This window comes from Sinocyclocheilus rhinocerous, unplaced genomic scaffold (assembly GCF_001515625.1).
Source record: "Sinocyclocheilus rhinocerous isolate Xijiao unplaced genomic scaffold, SAMN03320098_v1.1 scaffold344, whole genome shotgun sequence".
NCBI classification, from domain to species: Eukaryota; Metazoa; Chordata; class Actinopteri; order Cypriniformes; family Cyprinidae; genus Sinocyclocheilus; species Sinocyclocheilus rhinocerous.
Window position 1 is genome coordinate 98,844 of NW_015627959.1, and position 20,598 is coordinate 119,441.

General features: G+C 39.1%; 1 protein-coding gene across 1 annotated transcript in view; it reads left to right on the forward strand.

The window, feature by feature from the left end:
- LOC107737085 (mastermind-like protein 3) overlaps positions 1-20,598 on the forward strand; it is a 121,088-nt gene that overhangs the window by 44,079 nt on the left and 56,411 nt on the right. The window contains exon 2 of the mRNA XM_016548495.1: positions 17,850-19,430. Coding sequence (XP_016403981.1) covers positions 17,850-19,430 — 1,581 coding nt within the window. The remainder of the gene's footprint in view (positions 1-17,849; positions 19,431-20,598) is intronic.

Here is a 20,598-nt window from a genome sequence, read left to right on the forward strand (position 1 = left end):
GCAGTCAATGTGGATATTGCGGATGAGTTCTTCTATGTCATCACGTTCTATTAGTTCTACAGCTTCAGTTTCGGAACTTTCACGCTTAGTAAACACATACAGCTGTTCCCTCACCACAGTGCAACAGTGAAAAGGGACCCCTTTCGAACAGTGTCGCGTTCCGAACGTTGTTTAAGCGACATACACCGGTATTGCGGTATTTTAAAAATTAATATCATAACAAAAATAAACACCGGTATTCGGTATGAACCGGTATACCGCCCAGCACTACCGTAAACATTTGCATATCTACGGTTTTTTTAAAAATGCATGAAAAAAAATCTCACCCGCGCACATGCAACTTATTTCCACTCGGCTGCTTCACTCTGCATTCACTTGGCTGCTTAACGTTACACGCACGTGCAGCAGAGAAAATGATAGAGATAATATCTAATCTCCATCCCCGCCTAAAAAAAGTTAATATCTGCAGTATGGGAATACTTAGGATATTTAAAACGCGGGGTTGTCCTTGAGGACGGATCCAGTTTGCAAAAAATGTGGACGCAAAGTGGCTGCAAAAGCAGGCAATACATCCAACATCTTCGCTCATATTCGCGGACACCATCCCGCCGTGCAGATAAAGGTATGTCGCATTAATAAGTTATAAGTTAAGGCTGTACGATTTCCGTGAAGCAGAGGGAATCCCGGTGAAGTCGTGAACATGGAATTTACAGTATAACGAGGACGTAAAATGCACAATTGGATGGATGGATAAATCGAAAGTAGTTATGATATGTTTCTGTGAATATTAAAGCGCAAAGAGACTGCTATATTAATAATCTGCTTGTTTCTGCATGTCTCTGAGTAGCGCCGTTTTATCTACTGCATACTGAAGTACGCATACATAAATGGTGTTTTCAGTGTCTAAAATACATAAACATGAACATCAGCAGAGCTGTTCTGAGGGAAAACGTAAATAAACATTTCCTAGTTTTATTTGAGAAAAACCATTGTCAAATACACTCTGAAACTCAAAGGTCCGCTACAACCCGTCAAAATAAAAGTTCGATTTAATTTGAAATTATGACAGAAATATATTAGCGTTGTACAATGTACTTCAAATTTATAATAACAACAATAATAATATTCTTTTTAATAAAATAATTTATTTAAACATTGTTTTCAAAGAATATCATGTTTGTCCATGTTTTAACTTTGCCAAAAATAAAAGGAGTTGTAAATTTTCATTTAAAACATTAATTAAAATGTTAAAGTGTGATTATAGATATACATAAGGTGTACAGCTTTATTTTTTTTTATTGTTTTTTATTTATTTTTTTTTAATTTTTTTCAGAAGGGAGACTTCAGTACTTTCATTAAAATGGTTTCAAGTTTGTTGTAATAAAGGATTTGTTCACTCAAATAACTTGTTCTTGTTCTAATTTAAATGATAAAAAAATTAATTATGAAAAAAAAATTGAATTTGATAAAAAATGTATACTTTGGATGCCAGATTTTTGATTTTGTAATCCTATTATAGCATTTTAGCAAGAAATTAAAGGAAGTTAAGGAAGGAAGTAAACACTGTAGTCCACTCAGTAATCTGATAAGTTTGTGTGCCCTGGGAATCATTTTTTCAAATAAAGACAAGGTAACACAAATTTTTCATACAGGACACGTCATGAAAATGACATGAATATGACAAAATCTCAGACCCTGACCTTCTCAGTGCTGTCAAAATAAAAGTCTGGTGCACCGTCTGAATTTTGAAATATGAACTCAGATTTGTGTGGGAAAAAAAGTCTGAATTGTGAGATAAAAATAGGGTTGGGTATCGTTTGGGTTTTTTACGATACTGGTGCCAAATCAATACTTTTAAAACGGTACCGGTGGATGACATTTGACGGTGGATGACATTTAAAGAACTTATTTTTTTTAATTGAAAGTTGAACAATATATTAAAAGTTTGAAGTATACTGAAATATATAAATATATTAGTAAATACAAAACACAACAAATTTACATAAATTCACAATAAAACCTAAGCCACTTAACCCACTCACAATAATTTAACACTAAAAAAACAGTTACAGTACTAATAACAGCAAAGTCAGTATTCTTGGTAGGGATGCAACAGTACAGGTAGCTCACTGGTCAATACCACAGTTTTCGACTTGGTTCTGGTGGCTTGGCACATCAGAGTGTTTTTTTTGCGATTTAAAAAGTAATTTTTAAAGCAAATTAACAACAACAAAAAAAACACTCCTGTACACAGGAGAAAGCATGGGTTTACTTCAAATTTCTTTTGAGAGAAGTATTATTTTTCCTATTTTTACCCAAAATAGGATGGATTGGGCATTATTGAGCGCTATAAACACATGTAATGTCTGTTTCATTCGTACTGGAAGCCGGAGGGCACCCTCACGCAGAAACTCCACATATGCGTCACAGAAGTAATAAAACTTATGATGCTCCAGAAATCCCTAATATAAACAAAGGCATCCAGTCATCGCTGTGACTGAATAAAAAGAAGCTGAAACATTTTGAATGGGGAAACATGAAGACAATAAACTCGACTGCGACAATGTATAGTTTATCTGTTCTTCAAACCATCTCTGGTATTTTCATAAATATATTTTCTGCCTCATTCTGTGATACGAAGTCACATCAGATCACAAAAGGAAGCATTTGACTGATGTTGTGGAGTAAAACATGTCATAATGTTCTCTTTTGTTGGACAACATTAGAAACGCTTTTAGTAAGTCATCACAAGGGAAGTTTAGCTTTAGGCATTTTAATTTAAGCACGTTTAATGTAACTAGCTAATGGTAGGCTACCTGCTGATATCAGAGCAAGTGTAACTGCTGCATTCATGCGCTCCTTGGATGCTTTCATTTCCAGAGGTGTGCTGAATGTGAAAACAACATGGACACTAACGTTACTACAAAGATGTTATGGATTTTTATCAGAGCTTTCCGTCTAGCGTTCACGTGAATTTTCTCAGTCAGGAAATTATTTTTCAGATTATTCTGACACCACATGAATGCAATATAATTTAACTAGCAATCACGTGCAGTGATGATGCTTCTTGCATTCGTTTCGGAGCACAAGAGGGCGTTCTGATTCGGTCTGGTACATACCGGTCATAAAGGTTTCAGTACCCAACCCTAGATAAAAAGTTGCAATTACCTTTTTTATTTATTTTTTTGTCCCATGGCGGAAACAAGCTTCCCTAGACATCAGAGCAAAAAGACCCAAGATCACTAATTAAATTTTTTTAATAGATTTTTATCTATTATTTAGCAGCCCTATTCTTTTCCATCTTTTCTCTTCTTGCAGCTTGTCATTAGAATATACTTAGTCGCTCAATAATATTTAAATTGCCCTCCGCCCGAGAACCTATGGGGCCAATTACAAGAGAGCAGCTCCGTGTCTCTCTGCACTCTCTCTCTCTCTCTCTCACAGTCTGGCTCTCTTGAAAACCTTTGTTCATAGAATACTGAATAACAGTGCATACTCTGTTGCTCCTCATGCCATAACACACACATACACGTACACACACACTCTCGCAAAGTGAGGCCAGTGGGACACAGTTATTGCCTCGCCAGTGCGCCATCAGGGATGCTCATATCGGTGATGTGCTTTGTTTCCATGGTAGCCTCTCTATCTCTCCTCCAACCAAACCCCCACCACCCTGAAAAAAGCTGCTTTGTGGAAGAAGAAAACGTGAAAAAGTGGAACAGTTTAAAAGAAAAAAAGTAGGTAGAGTGAAAAATATGTCAGTGATGCTTTGTGGCACCAAAGTATCTGCATCTCTTTTTAAGAATGTCTGTGTTTTTCTCTCTTTTTCTCTCACTTCTCACCAGAGAGCTCGACTAGCTTAGCTGTAGTCAGCCATCCGCTGCCTGTGAGCCAGTTAGAGAAGACAGACTGCCATATACACACACACACACACACACACACTCAGACTGAATCATGCACAGGTGCACACTCTCATCCACTTTATTCACACACTCTAGACTTAATACTGAACACACACTCCTATTTGAAGTCAGCAGCAGGTGTCTTACTCATTTTTGAATATGAAAAGGTGTCCATGGTGTGTCCATTTGTATGAGTTTTTGTGTATTTCTGAGAATACATTATGAGGTTACTATCTGTACTTCTGGTTCTTTTTGAAAGCACCTGGAAAAAACAAACTCCTTCCTGTTCTTCTCTGAAATGTATTATTGCTGTCCTCTGCTTTGCCTCTTTCTGTAAGGATGGTTGTATAACAGGTGCAAACATCAAAGCTTTACAATGAGGATTACAATGATTTCCCCCCAGGTCTTTCTTGCCCTGCCAACATTTTTCCCTGCCACAAAAAATAGACATTTTTACAATGCATTTTTATGTGTGCCACTATATTAATAATTTATATATTTCATTAAATGTTAAGTTTACAAAAAAGGCTTTTAATTTGCAGTAATTGCTGCAAATGATACAGCTTCAATGTAACTCCATGAGTTTATTCACAGGGTTTAACAGTAAGTTTAACACTTTACCAGTCACAGTAGTAGTTAGTATTTCTATTTCTTTTATTTTTTTATTTTTTTGACACAGCCCCTGAAAAAGTTTTATTTTAATTAACATATATGCTGACTTCATTTATTTATTTGGTTATTTTTATGTATACTATTAATAATTTTTAAATAATTTTAATAGTATACATAAAAAATAAGCAAATTATTAAATATTTTTATTTTTATTATAAAAAATTATTATTTATTTATTTTTATTATAGGCAGTCGTGGCCTAATGGTTAGAGAGTCAGACTTGTAACCCAAAAGGTCGTGGGTTTGAGTCCCTGTACCAGCAGGGATTGTCGGTGGGGGGAGTGAATGACCAGCGCTCTCTTCCACCCTCAATACCACGACTGAGGTGAGACCCTTGAGCAAGGCACCAAACCCCCAACTGCTCCCTGGATGCCGAAACAAAAATGGATGCCCACTGCTCTGGGTGTGTGTGTGTTCACTACTCACTGCTGTGTGTGCACTTGGGATGGGTTATAATACTTTTTTCATTTAATATTAGGTTTCTGTACAACATAATTTGGTGTTCATTTGCAATTAAACCTTGATTTTAACTTTTGCTAGAAAGTGATGGTTTCCGAGAATCTCTCCATGATAATGCAGCATTGGCCTCATAGGGTAGATCACAGTCCGTCAACTGGCCTGAAACACATTCACACTGGCTCTGGGCCAGCAGTCCATCCTTATTGTTCAGCTCTGTATACACACATAACAAATAATTGTTCTCAGTATATACAGAGATGTTTATGGAGACTTAAAAGGACTACATGTATAACAGAGAGGGACGTTGTACACATGCACAGAGACACACACGCTCCAGTATCAAAGCACCTCCTGGCGGGGACAATGCAGCCGTGGTGACCAGACCATCTGGCTGGCGAGGTGAGGAGGGACACCCTCCTTTCTTTCGCTCCCCCTTTGCCCCTGGCCTAAATGGCACCAAGTCAAAGCCACCCTGTCCCACCCTGAGGGGGCATACCCAGATAACCACCCTCAAATAAGCCCCATCTGCAGTTGTTATAATAAAGCCAATTTTAAGATGATAGTTATAGAATAAAAAAAGTGAGCTGGACTTCAGTCAAAAGACTTTATGATGCTTGTGAAAAGACGTCTCTGTATGACATGTAGACTACAGGGAGTTGAGAATAAGAGGGCTTTGTGATGTCTCCCAAAGGCATAGTTGTTTTAAAGGTGGAGTAAACATTGTTTTTATTTTCTTTTAAATAACACAGTGATGCATTAAATGAAAGTAATTTGGATACATTTTTTGATTTCGTGTTGACTTATGTATTTCTTTTTTTGTTCATTCCTCAGATATAGATAACAGTAGTTAAAGGGATAGTTCACCGACAAATTAAAATTCTGTCATCATTTACTCACCCTCATGTGGTTTCAAATCCATAAAACTTTAATCTTTGCAACTCAAATGAAGATATTTTTAATGAAATATGAGAGGTTTCTGTGCCTCCATTGGAAGTCTGGGTAACCAGAACTTAAATGATTTTTAAAAAGTTGCCGTTAAACAAATCCATATGAATCTAGCGGTTTAATCTAAGTCTTGTGAAGAGGTAAGGTTGATGAACAGATTTAATTAGTACTTTTGACACACACACACAAAGCAAATCAAACCGTTTGATTTTGATTCATATGGATTCATTTAATGACACCTCTATAAGATTGTTGTATCTTTAAAGTTTTGGTTAAAGTGCACCTTTGTAATGAATTGAATCATTTTTGTCAACTTTCTGGATAAACAATTCAGGTTGGTTCAACTATTGAATCAACTGCTATACATCTTGTCAGTTTGTGTGTTTCCTAAGAATTGAACCCATGACCTTGATGCTGCTACTGCTGTCCTTTACCAGTTAAGCTACACAGAAACATGCTTACTTGCTTACCCGTTTAGCCATGATAGTAGCAGTGTCATCTTAATATTATCTGTTATAGTCTTGTGTATTTCAATAAATGCTGTGATGCACATATCCAGAGCACATGACCTTCAAAAATGGCCATATCCAGACCTTAGTAAAAACTACAGAGATCCTGATCCTGTATGAATCAGTACATGAAATGACATTCATGCTCTATTAATAATTGTAACTGAGACATCATTTAAAAAGCTAATTCTTTCCAAATAGACTCAATATGTAAAGGCATATGTATTAGAGCTCATTTTTGGTTTTTAAAAGAACTTTATCCCCTTTTTGCTCTTAATGCATTTCTGCTTCAACAATATTGGCTTACTGTCCTTTCTTTCCCTCCTTTTCCTTTCCTATCACTTTTTTCCTCTTCCGTGTGTCTCTCTCTCACCCTCCTCCCCTTGTTTTATGACTTTCCTCCTGCTTTGAACCTGTTCTCAATGTGAGGAGAGAGATGGAGCGAGAAAGGGAGGTGGTGGAGAGAGGAAAAGGACAGGCAAATGGCCGGATTGATTTACAGAGGACTGAGGACAGCAGGCACAAGCCCCTCCTCCCCTCCCTTCCTTTCTTCCTCCCATCCACATTCTCTCTCTCTCTCGCTCTCTCTCTTTCCCCCCTCCCCCTTGCTATGGTATGGCTCCAAGAACAGGAAGCAGTGGAACACTAAAAATAGAGAGAGAGAGAGACAGACAGAGAAAAGAGCATTTGGAGAGAGGGAGGGATGGCGAAAGTAGGGATGGAAAGATATAAACAGAGAAATACTTTGCATAAACATATGGGTAATTGGAAAGAATGAGGGAGGGAGAGAAATTAAAGTAATAAAGTGGTCAACAAGATAACTGTAAAGCAAGTTTTCATTTCCTGCTGTCATATGATGAAGGTAAACGACATGAGGGGACGACAGAGAAATTAAGAGAGGTTATGGGGTGTCTGTCGCCCTCCTCCCATCACTGGGGCCCGAGTCCAAAACCACATATTCCTCGAGTTGGTAATTCTTTTGAATAAGTGCTTACTTTGTGACTGTTACAAAAGTACGTTCTATGTAGTATGAATGTGTGTAGTGTGTGAATGTAATCTTGACATATTACATTTGTCATTGTCATGTGACCTACCCGCGTCAGTTGAGTCGATTCACTGGCGTTCACAACCCCTCTCTGGAGGCATCATGGGATAGTTATCATCAGAAGCAGTCGGTCATCAGAGTACTTTTCACCTGCTGTTTTATGAATACTGTGAATTTGGACATAACTTCTCTTTTCACATAGCTTACTGTTCATTCACCTACTGTATAGTAAGTATATTCTAATGGAGACACTGCTAGATGTCAGTACCTCAACAAAATTTGGACTCAGAAAGGCTGCAAAGTCTAAAAAGTGCCATTTGGGACAGGCATTTTGTGAGGAGTTTAACCTGTAGCATCAATGCTAATTATTCATTAGGCACTAACACTCCATTAGCATATAGCTATAGACACCACTCAGACCTGCTTGTACACAAACACATACTTCCTGAGTTCAAATTTGTCAGGTGTCTGAAATGAGGTGTTTTTCTGCTATAATCCCATAGTTCAGTCAGTAGTGCTAGGCTAGTGTGGATGAGTTAATCATGAATAGCTTCTTCTCAATCATTTCCATCGTTTACACACAGCACCTGAGGGTGTTTTGGCTAATCTAAGGAAAATCCACCCATGTTACCTTTTTATTTCTTTGATCCACTGTTGGCTGTCAGTAAAAAGCTGAAGCTAGAATTCCAGAGTTCTGGAATGATCACAACTTAAGCAATATCAATGCCTAATGTTTTTTTTTGTCTTCAGGAATATTGAGTTGTCATGTTGTGTGAGATTATCTTTGATTATCTAGTCAATAAAAGTGTTTTGAAATCTGCAGTCAGTGGATTATGTTTCTGTACCCATTGGATCGTAAAATGTCATGTGGCAGATGAAGAACTGATCCAGGTTAAAATTGATAATATCCCATTCAATGAATGGCTTTTACATGTTTACCAACCCCTTTACAGTATTTGTTTGATTCAAATGAACAGCAGGAATTTCTTATTGGTCTTAATTTTGGGGTTAACCTTTAGTTAGCACAGGGTTTCCTAACGCTACCCATATTCATACTATATAGAACATACTTTATTAATGTTCGTGAAGTAAATTCAAATTCAAATGTAGTACCTACTCAGACAGTGCGCGATTTTGGATGCACCGCCACGGTCCCAGTGCGGGTTCCCGGCCTGTGTTTGTTCTCGAACCGTTCTGTGCATTTCCATTGCAGAAAAGGTAGTTCTGGGCCGGAACTGACTTCTTTCACATCTTGCAACCAATATGTACAAAATTACATCAGTACTGTATATCCTTGTAAACAAAGCCGTTTTTGTCTTAAGTGAACGTAAACAGGTGAGGAAGAAAACGCATGTGTAACAGTATTTTAGATCTTGTCTTTAACAATTTAATGTTTGAAATTTGTTAGTCTAGTTGTTTTTGCTGTGGTATTTTTGTTAAAACCATAGGCAAATGTTCCTATTGTAGGCTTAAGTGTTCTGTAGGCTGCTGATTTTTGCTCATGTTATTCAGCTGCAAGAGAATGCTTTGTAAAAAGACAATAAATATGTTTGACATATTTTTTTATTGGATTTTTAAATATTTATTGGAATCAAAAATAGGAATCGATAAGAATCGGAATCGATAAAATTCAAATGATACCCAACCCTATGTCAAACCCATATGATGAATGACTCGAAGTTATTAAGAGTGTGCCAAATGAAGTCAGTGGGAGGAGCTTAGCCTGAAGAGCGTGTGAGTAATGTACAGATGATTATGAGCAGGTTATTGTGACAAGTTGCTCTTTGTCTTCCCTCCCTCATTCTCCATGCTTCCTGTTCTCTCTTTCTCTCCCTTCCGTTTCTCGACTGTCTCTCTCTCTCTCTCTCTCTTTCTCTCTGGGTGAGGTGCAGTAATTGTCTCTGCTGGCAGGGCTGCTGAAGGCTTTATTGGATTGGAGTAGGATTTCAGGGACTGTGTTTAACATGCACCCAGGCGCTACAGTGCACACACACACATTCACTCAGCCAGTGTTTAAACAGGGTGCCATTAACAGTGAGGGAGGGAGACGGCGAGTGAGAGAGAGCGAGTATTTAGCAGCGTTTAGGAGGAGGTGGTGTTGCTCAACGAGCGGAAGCCTCGTGTGCTGACTCTCTGTGCCCCCTCTTTCTCCTCCCTCCTTTCTTCTGTTTCTGCTCTCTCCTGTCCTCCCCCTCCTGTCTCCCTTCTATCTCTCTCTCTCTCTTCTTCTTCTTCTCCCTTATTAATATCTTATTATATTAGTGTTAGCCAGTGGGTGCTCCTTCCATCTTCACACAGACTGCCACCACACGCACTCATAAAAACACTGTACTGGGCTGAGAGTTATTTATAAACCTCTGTATCCCACAGACAGGAACTCACGAGGGAGAGAGTGAGGTAGAACAGATAGAGAGAGAGAAAGGAGGGGTGAGGTAATACATTTTTTTCCAGCTAACCACAACATTCCAAAATTTCGCTACAACTTGATTCAGGCGTGAACAACTTGTATTGATCACAAAGCAACAGCTTGTGACAAGCTAAAAATTACTAATTTAGTTTTAATACAGCAGTGTGTGTGTGTTGTGTGTATTTAATTACGTACAGTCCTGCTCATATGTTTATATATCCATTGCATAATCTGTCAGATATTTAGCATTTTAAAACAAATAAGTAAAATAAAATTTTTTAGTATTACCCTGAGGAACATAATATGCTTATTCCATAGACACATATTCTTGTTTAGAAGTACATACATTTGGTTCTTAAAGGGATAGATCACCTAAAAATGAACCTTCTGTCATTTTTTGCTCACATTTGTATCTTCCAAATGTGAATGACTTTTAATTTTGTGTGTGTAACACAAAAGGAGAAATTTTGAATAATGTGCTGGCCATTCAAAAATGACATAAGTAGACCATATGATTTGTGTGCTACTGTTCATGTCTCCTGAAGTACAATAGCTTTGTTTGACTAACAGACCAAAATTCGGTTAGTGAGTTGAACTGGAGAGTTGAGTCAGTCCAATTCTTTATTGAATCATTCAGACCAGTTTAATAATCTGGATGAACCTTTCATCGCAGATCTAACTCAAAAGAGTAATTTGTTGACGATTCAGGCATCGCTACTTCTCTCTCTCTCTCTCTCTCTTTTTTAAAGTTAATATTAAAAAACACTGAGCAGCTTTACTAGCCAGGACAATCCAGGGTCTAGTACACAATCACAAAGAGTAGTAGCTCAAGGATCAACATGCAATATTAAGAACCTTGGGTATGTAAACTCCAGAACAGGATAATTTGTGTAATTTCAGTTACAATTTGGACTACCGGAATATATGTACATTTATGCCAAGGCAAATAGCTTCCTGGGGGTTGTAATAAATAAAAAATAAAATGCAATTTTTATGAATGTTTTAATTTATTCTGCAAATGTATAAACTTGTGAGCTCAACTGTCTGTACCATAGGATGTTTCTTTCACCTCTAAAATTAAAGGGTCATGCACTCATTTTATAGTCTGATGAGCTAGATCTAGAGCACCAACCCTCTACATTGCGAGTAAATCACTCGCATATGCGACTAAATCTTACTCTGGGCGACTAAATAATACAAACGTATACATACACGTACACACTTACACAAACCACACTTTTCAGACAAGTACTCTGTACAGTATTTACTATAGAGAGGGTGTGTGTAAATGCCTGTGTTGTGTGTTTAGCTGTGTTATCTGTTGTGTGTCAAAGGTCGGTCTGCCTTTATTGCACTATGCACATTCAAGAGCTCAATTTAATGATGTGGATTAAACACATACACACACATACACTTAGACGCACTCATTTGGTTTAGCCTTTAACACATGCATGCATTTCAAGGCCATCTTGTTTTGTTGTTGTCTGATTGTACATATTTGCTTGTCTGTGTCTATGTTTAGTTCATAGAATTGGAATCCAAACACTTGTTCAGCAAGCTTTTTTTTAATGTTTTTGAAAGAAGCATTTTAAGCTCACCAAGGCTGCATTTATTTAGTCAAAAATATATAATATAAAAATGCGAAATATTACAATTTTAAATAATTGTTTTTTTTTATTTTCATATATTTTAAAATGTAATTTATTCCTGTAATGGCAAAACGGAATTTTCAGCATCATTACTCCAGTCTTCAGTGTCACATAATCCTGCAGAAATCATTCTAATATGCTGATTTGCTGCTCAAGAAACATTTCTTCTTATTATTATTTTTGAAAACCAGTTGTGCTGCTTAATTTTTTTTATGGAAACAGTGATTTTTTTTTTCAGGGTTCTTTGATGAATAAAAATCTCAAAAGAACTGTATTTAGTTGAAATAGCAATTTATGTAACAATTCTGAAGTATTTGTATTGTACAGTGTTGTATCAGTCAGTATTGGATATTTAATTGAGCATGCTCATTTCCCCCTATTTTTCCATCTAGATTGCCTTATGCTAGATTGTATTAATAAATACCACCTCTTCTTTGTCATAAGCTTCTGCAACAAGCAACAGGACATTGTCATTAATTTGTCACACTGTGTAGCTCCACCCACAGTAAAATTGTATTGGTCCAGAATTCTTTTCTTTACACTACATTTAAATGTCAAACATAATCTGATTGGTTGTGATTATGCCATGCTGTTTGGGCACAATATAACCATAGATTGTACCTGGCTGTGATTTAGTGGCAATTAGCATTTTAGCATTTTCTTACCTAGAAATGCAACATATCTTTGCTCATTTGCTAGGTGCACCCTGTAATAAAAGCATTGTCATGCGTCAAGGTGAAATAATCAAGGTTGCGTTTTTTTTGTTTGTTGTTGTTGTCCTTTTACGACACTGTCACAAGAGAAAGTCAGTAATGCAGGGTAATACAAAGTATACATTGACAAAGAAGAGTGCACAGAGATTGAGACATAAAGAAAAAGAGAATTCAATAGATGAGAGAAAAAAAAGCATTGGGTTGGTATAGAAGGGGAGAGAGGAAAGAAAACATTAGGGAGGGAGACCACTAGAGAGAAAGAGCGAGAGAGATTATTGGCAGAAGTGTCCAGTGCACTCAGCCCAGGAGCTGGGGGGAGGGGCTTCAGGATCAGGAGGTTGCTATAACAACTGCACCTTGGTGGTTCTCTCCCCCCATGCTCTCTCTCTATCACATGAAAGCATTACCGTCTGTCTGAAGAGCTCTTCTGTCTTTCCCTCCCTCCCTCTTGTATTTCTCTCCCTCCCTTTATCCTTTTGCTCTCCCACATGGTGACTGTGAAGAGAGCAGGAGAGGGAGTGTGTTTGTGTGAGCTACTGAACACTTTAATAGGCAGTGAAATGGAGAAAAACAAACATCAGCCTCCCCCTGCTACACACACACACAAGCAGACTTTCTCTCTCTTCCTGTCTCTACCTCTGCTGCGTGTTTTCTTAACCCTGCCATGCTAGTTAAGGCTTGGGGGAGGTTTTCTCACCGTTCTTATCTTATTATGGCGGTTTTGAGCCAAATGCTGCTAGCTAGATAGGGTCTCTGTCTGCGGCTTATGGCGTCGCTAGTTAGGCCATCCGTACCGTACCTCTCGACCCCAAACGTCAGTGAAGATGTCTGCTAGAGGGGGTTGGTGCTCAACATACCTAATTACGCCTCACTTAGCATGCAGAGTCTTTGCCGGAAGATGATCATTATTGATATCAATCATGTGCCACTCTGAGAGGATTCATCACACATGGACCGATAGGGTGCAGGAGTGCAGTGAAAAAATGCTTAGCGAAGTCATCAACAAATTTATAAGGCATTGAGAGGATACATTCGTACAACAGAATGTGTTTGTCAGTACTGTTTTTAGTGGTAAATATGGTAAAAGAATTTAGAATGGAGTGACAAAATAACCATAAAATCCACCTATAGTGAATAATAATATAACGTCAATAATAAAAATGATTGTATATTATATATACTTATTTTTTATATTACTATTTTTATTTAGTGGTTTTATTTAAATGGGTGCATGACACAATATAATTTATGATGACAAAAACAACCATAAAAACGTATATATTAGTTGTAATATTAATATTTAATTATAAGACTAATAATGACAATATTATATAAAGAGATTCCTATTTTTATTATATTATTTCATTTGTATTTATTATATATTTATTTTTATTTTTATGTATTATTATACATTGATTTGCCACTGGTGTCATTTAAAACAAGTGCATGACACCCCAATCTATTGTTAGGCTTTACAAGTGAAGGCGATTGACTTTGGTTACCTGTTCATATAGGCTTCATAAATATTAGTGTATGAATGCAGCGGTTTTGTGTGAGCCACATTGTTCTCGATTTCTGCCTTGATTTCTTTCTCTCTCTGTCTCTCTCCTCATCACTCACTCTCTCCATGTGAGTGACAGTCATTCTAATCGTCTTTATGGCATGATAAACGGCATGAATATTGACAGCCGTCGTGACAACGGTTGCCTTGACAACCCCCTGAGCTGTTGCACACGACAGCGGTGTAACAATGAAAGATCCAACCCCACGCAGACCTATACAGTTATCATGAATACGTGGGTCATATTTGAGCTTGCTACAGTATAGCTTCCAGTACATGCTGCACGACTAATGTCTGTTAAGCATAGCCAGATGGTGTTAAAGTCTTATAGAGGCAGAATGCAACCGAACGTGTTTTGTATGTGTGTGCATGTCTTATTTTATCACGCTTATCTCCTTCTTTTACATAAAGCTAGCCAGTGAACATCAGCCTTTCTTGTTTCCCATCATGATCTCGCTGTTCTTCTGGTCATGTAGGGAGAGACAGACTGAGAGAAAGAGATAGAAGGAGGGAGGGGGACTTAGACGTATTGCCTCAGAGAAGAGCTGGAGAGAAGATCCATGAATCTTGTTGTTTCAGAATCTCATTTCGCATGTTTCAGTAGAGTGGTGTGTGTGTGTGTGTGAGAGAGAGAGAGAGAGATTTCTAACATGCGCACACACACACTGAAGTCCACTGGGATAAGCAAAGAAGGTGGGTGGGATCCTGCTGTTGTGTATGGGGAGAATTTGTCGCTAATGTTCTTGCAGTTCATCTACATCTCTGGGTTTACGCACACATTTCACTTCTGTAATTAACACACCGTTAAATGTGTTCACTGTGAGAGTCATTAGCACAAGCAGGAAGATGAGAAGAGATGATGGGAAATGCTTTTCACCTTCTTTTCTATCCTCACCTCTGAGGAGGCGTCTATCACTCTTTCCCCGTCAATATTTGCCGCTGTTCATTCTCCACCGCACTGCCCTGCAGTAGTGAGAGGGAAGGGACCGTCTGCAAAGTGGCACAACTGAATGTTAAAAGAAACATTTGTGGACTAACTGGAGGAATACTTAAACTCTCATAACGACTGATTGCAGTTCCCTCCTTATTTGTGGTTTATTGTGCCAATATGTAATGCTATTTAAGGCAATAGTGACATTTTTAAGGTTTGTCTCCCGTCCCTAACCTCTGTTGGCATTTACATGTGTGTTACTGTCTAGCATGCTTGTTGAGCAGCTTAGATACAGCTAAATGGCTGAGACAAATTAAGCAGAAGAGCATTGTGGGATAAAAGTGTGCCTATGTGTCAACTGTGAAACTCAGTTTATTTTGCAACCGATTCTCTCTCTCTCTCTCTTCTCTCTATGTAATTGTGAAGTGATAGTTGATGCTTGTCACCTTTTCCCTCCTATCAGTAATTCTCTGTGCAGTAAGAATGAATATTTTGTCTATATGTGCAGTGTTAGTAAAACAGTGATGTGCAAAACTACATATTACAAAACGTACGAGCCAATGGGTTGAATAACTAGCTCACTAGTCAGTTTTAAAGGCAGAGTAAGTGATTTCTGGTAGCCAATGTTGATATTTGAAATCACCAAAACAAACACGCCCCTACCCCAAAAGGGTCTTGCCCCTATTTTGATAGCTCCGCCCCACATATACGTACGCAACCCAGGCAACGATTAGTTCTGTGAAACAAAGCAAAACCAATGTTACACCATGTCTACGGACGTGAGCGGCCGGCGTCCGATCGCAGGCCTCCGCTCCTTGAGTTCTCTCCAGCACTGGAAAGCTGATCCAATATTTTACACGGGTCCTACTTCTTGCCTTATCTTTCCGCAGACGTTTTCCTCTTTTGTTTTTTTATCCGCCATCTCTATCTTTCTGCCGCTCGGCTCGGCTAATGTCCATCCCATGCACTGAAAGCTCTCTCCTCCACATCACGAGTAGACACGCCCCTTATTGCTGATTGGCTACAAGTTTGTTTTGCTATTCGGCCCGAATCAGTTTTCTAAAGTGTTACCTGCCTTTAAGGAAACCTTGCAAAATTAAGCTGGTTAAGAGTTCATGAGAACCTGTCTGACAGTCAGATAGAAAGTGTTTTTGTGTTTAAAAAATATCCAGTTTTTAAAAATTTAATTTTTACCAAGCTGCTGGATGAGCACACTAAAACTACCTTTGAGAAGTTAGTCTAATTTATCCATGAACAGCATTGCTAAAAATTTAGAAGTTACAACCTGTTTGACATCACTTATTGGTTCTAACTCATTGGCAATCGTTAACACCTTCCTATTGTAAAATTTATAAGACTGAGTTTGATCTGCATATAGCTATTAAGTCTTTACATAGTGGCAAATTGAAGGACCTTCTTGTCTTCTTTTTTTAAATTAGCCTATTGCCTCATGAGGTCTCTGTTTAAACTCAAACACCTGCACAAATAATGGAAAACCAACACTGGAATTAAGTGTGGGCAGTTTGCGTTGATCAAAATACCTGCCCTCATTTGACGTCAAGAGAACACCTCAGTGAAAGATCTTCTGTACACTAAGATAAACAAAAAGAACAAGGCACTTTAAGTAAATATCATGAGAATATTGAATACATGTACACGTAACCACAATGACATTGATCATTGGCGCAAAAGTTTAGCTATTGTGAAATGTTTTGATAGCGAGAATATATTACCTATGTAAATTTTGGCATTCTGGACTAGAAACCACTCTGACGTGCTTCTGCTCTGAAATGTAAATAATTATTTGAATAATACCATGTCTGACTATTTATTAGGGCTGTGACGGTGGCAGATTTTTACCGGTGGCGTGGTGTTGATATATATATATATATATTTTAGTGGTGTCAGAATTAGCGCGTTAGCGCAGGCGATTAATTTTTTCAGTTTAATTAAAAAATATTTAACGCAGGGGCGGGGCTAGGGTTGGCCACCCCACTCACAACTGCTGCTTCTGTCACTTTTTCTCTTGACAAGAAGTGCATTTATTCAGTCGCAGAACGACTGAGAACTGGAGCCGTTTCAGACGCGCACTCCACTTCCCCACAGCGCCAGGGCAGGCGCGAGTCAAACGAGTACGGAAACGGTACTGTGCTCGCAGCGCGTGCTCTTCAATTGCAAATCACAATGCACTGGGTCAGCTGGCCAATCAGAGCAGACTGCGCTCGTCAAAGGAGGGGGCTTTGTTGAAAACGACGCGTTTCAGAAAGGCGGGGCATAGAGGACCTACAATAATGTACAGTATTTGAAAAATAATGTGTTTTTTGAACATTAAAGCATGTCAACATATTCTGTTACACCAAATACACAAAATAATGATCTTTAAAATAGCATCATATTACCCCTTTAACTCGTCAGCTCGTGTTTATGTCACTTCAGTCAGTGAATACGCAGCCTGCAAAACACTAAAATAAATATCAAAGAAATAATACAGTTAAACAAGAAAGTAGCCTAAATAAGAAAGTTAAATACACCCTGTCTACAGGATGCGGCACGACAAAATACTATAAAACTGATTATAATCAGTGATGCTACACTGGATGCGGCACGACACGACATGACAATACCCCGACAGTAAACTGCCTCGTTCTATTTATGAGGTACTGACACCGAGTTCAAATGTCCCGTGTAGACACTAGACAGACTCAACCTGTTGCGACGCGGCGGTGTCGCGTCCGGTGTAGACATGGTTCAGTGTTCCGCTACTGTTATTACTGTTATTACACTTGTATACAAAACTTCGTATTATGCTTGTTATAGAGAGTTATAGAGACGTCACGTGCACTACCGCCGGTGGCAGTAGACAACCGTGACGCGGTTGTCACGGCGACCGTCACAGCCCTACTATTTATACACTGAGAAACCGCTTCACTGGGTAACATTACAAGACATTGTGAATGTAGGACAACAGTGTTCTGAAAGTGTGTTGTTGTTTATATGTTTTTATATGGAGCTAAGAGACCCTTCTAACCATTGTTCTCTGTTTTAATTTCTCTCAGCTCCAGGAGACAGTAAAGAGGAAATTGGACAGTGCCCGGTCTCCTTTAAATGGTGACCAAAACGGTCTCAGTGATGGGAGTTACTCTCCCACTATAAAGAGACTCCGTAAGGAAGGATGCACTGGAATGGACTCTATTGGTAGCCTCCCACCCATTTCCCCACTTCATACGATGGACATCAAACCCACCTTGCCCTTGGGCAACAACAGTGCCTCCTCAAACAACGGAACCGGCAACGGCAATGCTGGTACAAACCATATTACTGGACGACCTGAGGATTTAGGCAAAAATGGTGGAATGCCTGATATTAAACTGAATGGTTCATTGGAGTTGGAAGATGGCTTTAGCCTACTAAAGGACATGAAACAAGAGCCTTTGGACGATGGTGGTGGAATTGATTCCTCGGAAACGTCACTTTCAAATCAGAACAAGCTATTCTCTGACATCAATCTGAACGACCAGGAATGGCAGGAACTTATTGATGAGCTGGCGAACACGGTGCCTGAGGATGACATGCACGACCTCTTCAACGAGGACTTTGAGGAGAAAAAGGAGGTGAGTGACTTCACACGGGCCACAACGGAACAAATGCAGCTTGCACAAGACCCAGCACCTAACTCTGTAGCCACGGCACCCAACAGTACACCGCAACCGCAGAGTGGACAGATGCCCATGGGGTCACCTCAGGTGAGACCATCTTCCTCTGGTCCCCCATTTGCAACGGCTGCCAATGGGACACCGCCCCAGCAACCCTTGCAGCAGTCACCAGCAGTTGGAATGCCATCAGGATCGCCTGCTAACTGCGTGGCTCGTTCTCCGCAAACGCCCACCCAAGCGCAGACCCAGGCCTCAAGGCCCGGGAATGGATATATGATGAATGCAGGTCCTGCCGTTGGCCCCGTGGCATCAACTCCAGTAACAGGAGGTGGTCCTGGATCAGGGGGAACAGGTGGAGGTGTACCAGTCCCGCCCTCCTCTGAACTTTCACCGGCTGAGCAGCTGAAGCAAATGGCTGCCCAGCAGCAGCAACGTGCCAAACTCATCCAACAAAAACACCAACAGCAGTCCCAGGGAGCAAACTGGTCACCTGCAGGAGCACCAACAAGCCCATACAGTGGACCCTTTAACCCAGACAAACCAAATAGCCCGTTGATGTATACGCAGGCTTTTAATGCTAGCAACACAATGGGGCCAAAAACACCAAGCATGAACAACTACCTCCCACAGAACCACATGAACATGCTCAACCAGCAACAGCAGCAGCAGCAACCTAATAACTTGGTTGCCCAAAACAACCTCAATAAGCAGCTCTCTTATAGCAACACCAAGCCACTGACTCATTTCAGTGGAGTAGACCACATGAGTCAGCGGATAACACCGCCCATGGCCAATCAAGCCAAAAACCCGATGATGCCCTACTTGCAGGGCACCGCAGGGCAAGGGGGTGGGCCACCACAAGCTCCAGGTCCAATGCCCAACCAGTCAGCCCATTTAAATGAAGAACAGAAGAGGATGATGATGATGAATAAAAAAATGCTGAGTCAAGGCATGCCATATGGCTCAATACAGCAGCATATACAGGTAAGATCCTTGATTTTTATTCATGCTATGTTATGGAGAGCTAAATATCAATATTTGAATGGAATATTTCATGCACCATGGTAGCAGTTGTAAATTGGATGTTTATAAGCTAATCTTTGAGATTTTTGTGTTCAGATGGTTGTTGTTACAGTGAGGTGTCCGCTTTAGAGTTGTGTCAACAAATCTTGGTATACTATATCTTTGTTAGTAGGGATGCACCGAATATTCGGCAACCGAAATAATATGTACCGAACAATAGCGAACGCGATTAAATAGAGCATGCGCTAATGCAGCAAACATTGGCAGTGTGAAAGTATTTAAAACTATCAGAGAAAGACGCAGAAAACATTACAAGCACGAAGCACCGACAGCGAGAGACTGTTTAGTGCTGCATCACATGTCTCTGATGAGAAGATGAGGTGGCTAATGCTGGTGGTTACTGTATGATGATTGAAATCGCGAAATTACCTCAAACGATTAGTAAATAAACTGCAGAATGTTATATTTTCTAATGCACGCACGAATTGCATGTATTCTGATGGCGCTGCACGAGCTTGCGGCGCCAGGGTTCAAAGTCCAAAGCACTAGGAAAAAATCTGTGCTGAACTTGTTACTCGTCAGTTGCTCAGTAACATTTTTGTGAATTTTTTTAAAGGCATGGGACAATGTGATACGTGCGACAAACATCTTCCCAAATTCGTAATGAGAATAATTTATAAATCTGCATGCTGTTGTCAACAAAAAGAAGCACTGAGATCTTCCTGCGGGTTTCTGCCAAAATAAAAGCAGAGCAAAAGCAACAACTCCATCGACATTCATAAATGATAATATTGTAATTTTACTGTCGTTCTGTAAAATAAAATAAAAATGTAAGACAATAATAATGATAATAATAATTACCCTACAACAGCTCTATTAATACATTTATTATAACATTCACACATAGTGTTCAAATTGGGATCTGTAATATATTCTAATGTTTTAAAAGAATTCTCTTCTGCTCAGTAAGGCTGCCTTTATTTGTACAGTAAAAAATACATGCCTGATTCAAGTCTCAAAAATGGCCAAAAAATATTATTTTACTAACTTATTAATTTTAAGTTAAATTGTGCTTTGTTGGTATAATGTCTGCTAGAATGTTAAAAAAATGTTCAGTGTTAAGTAAATA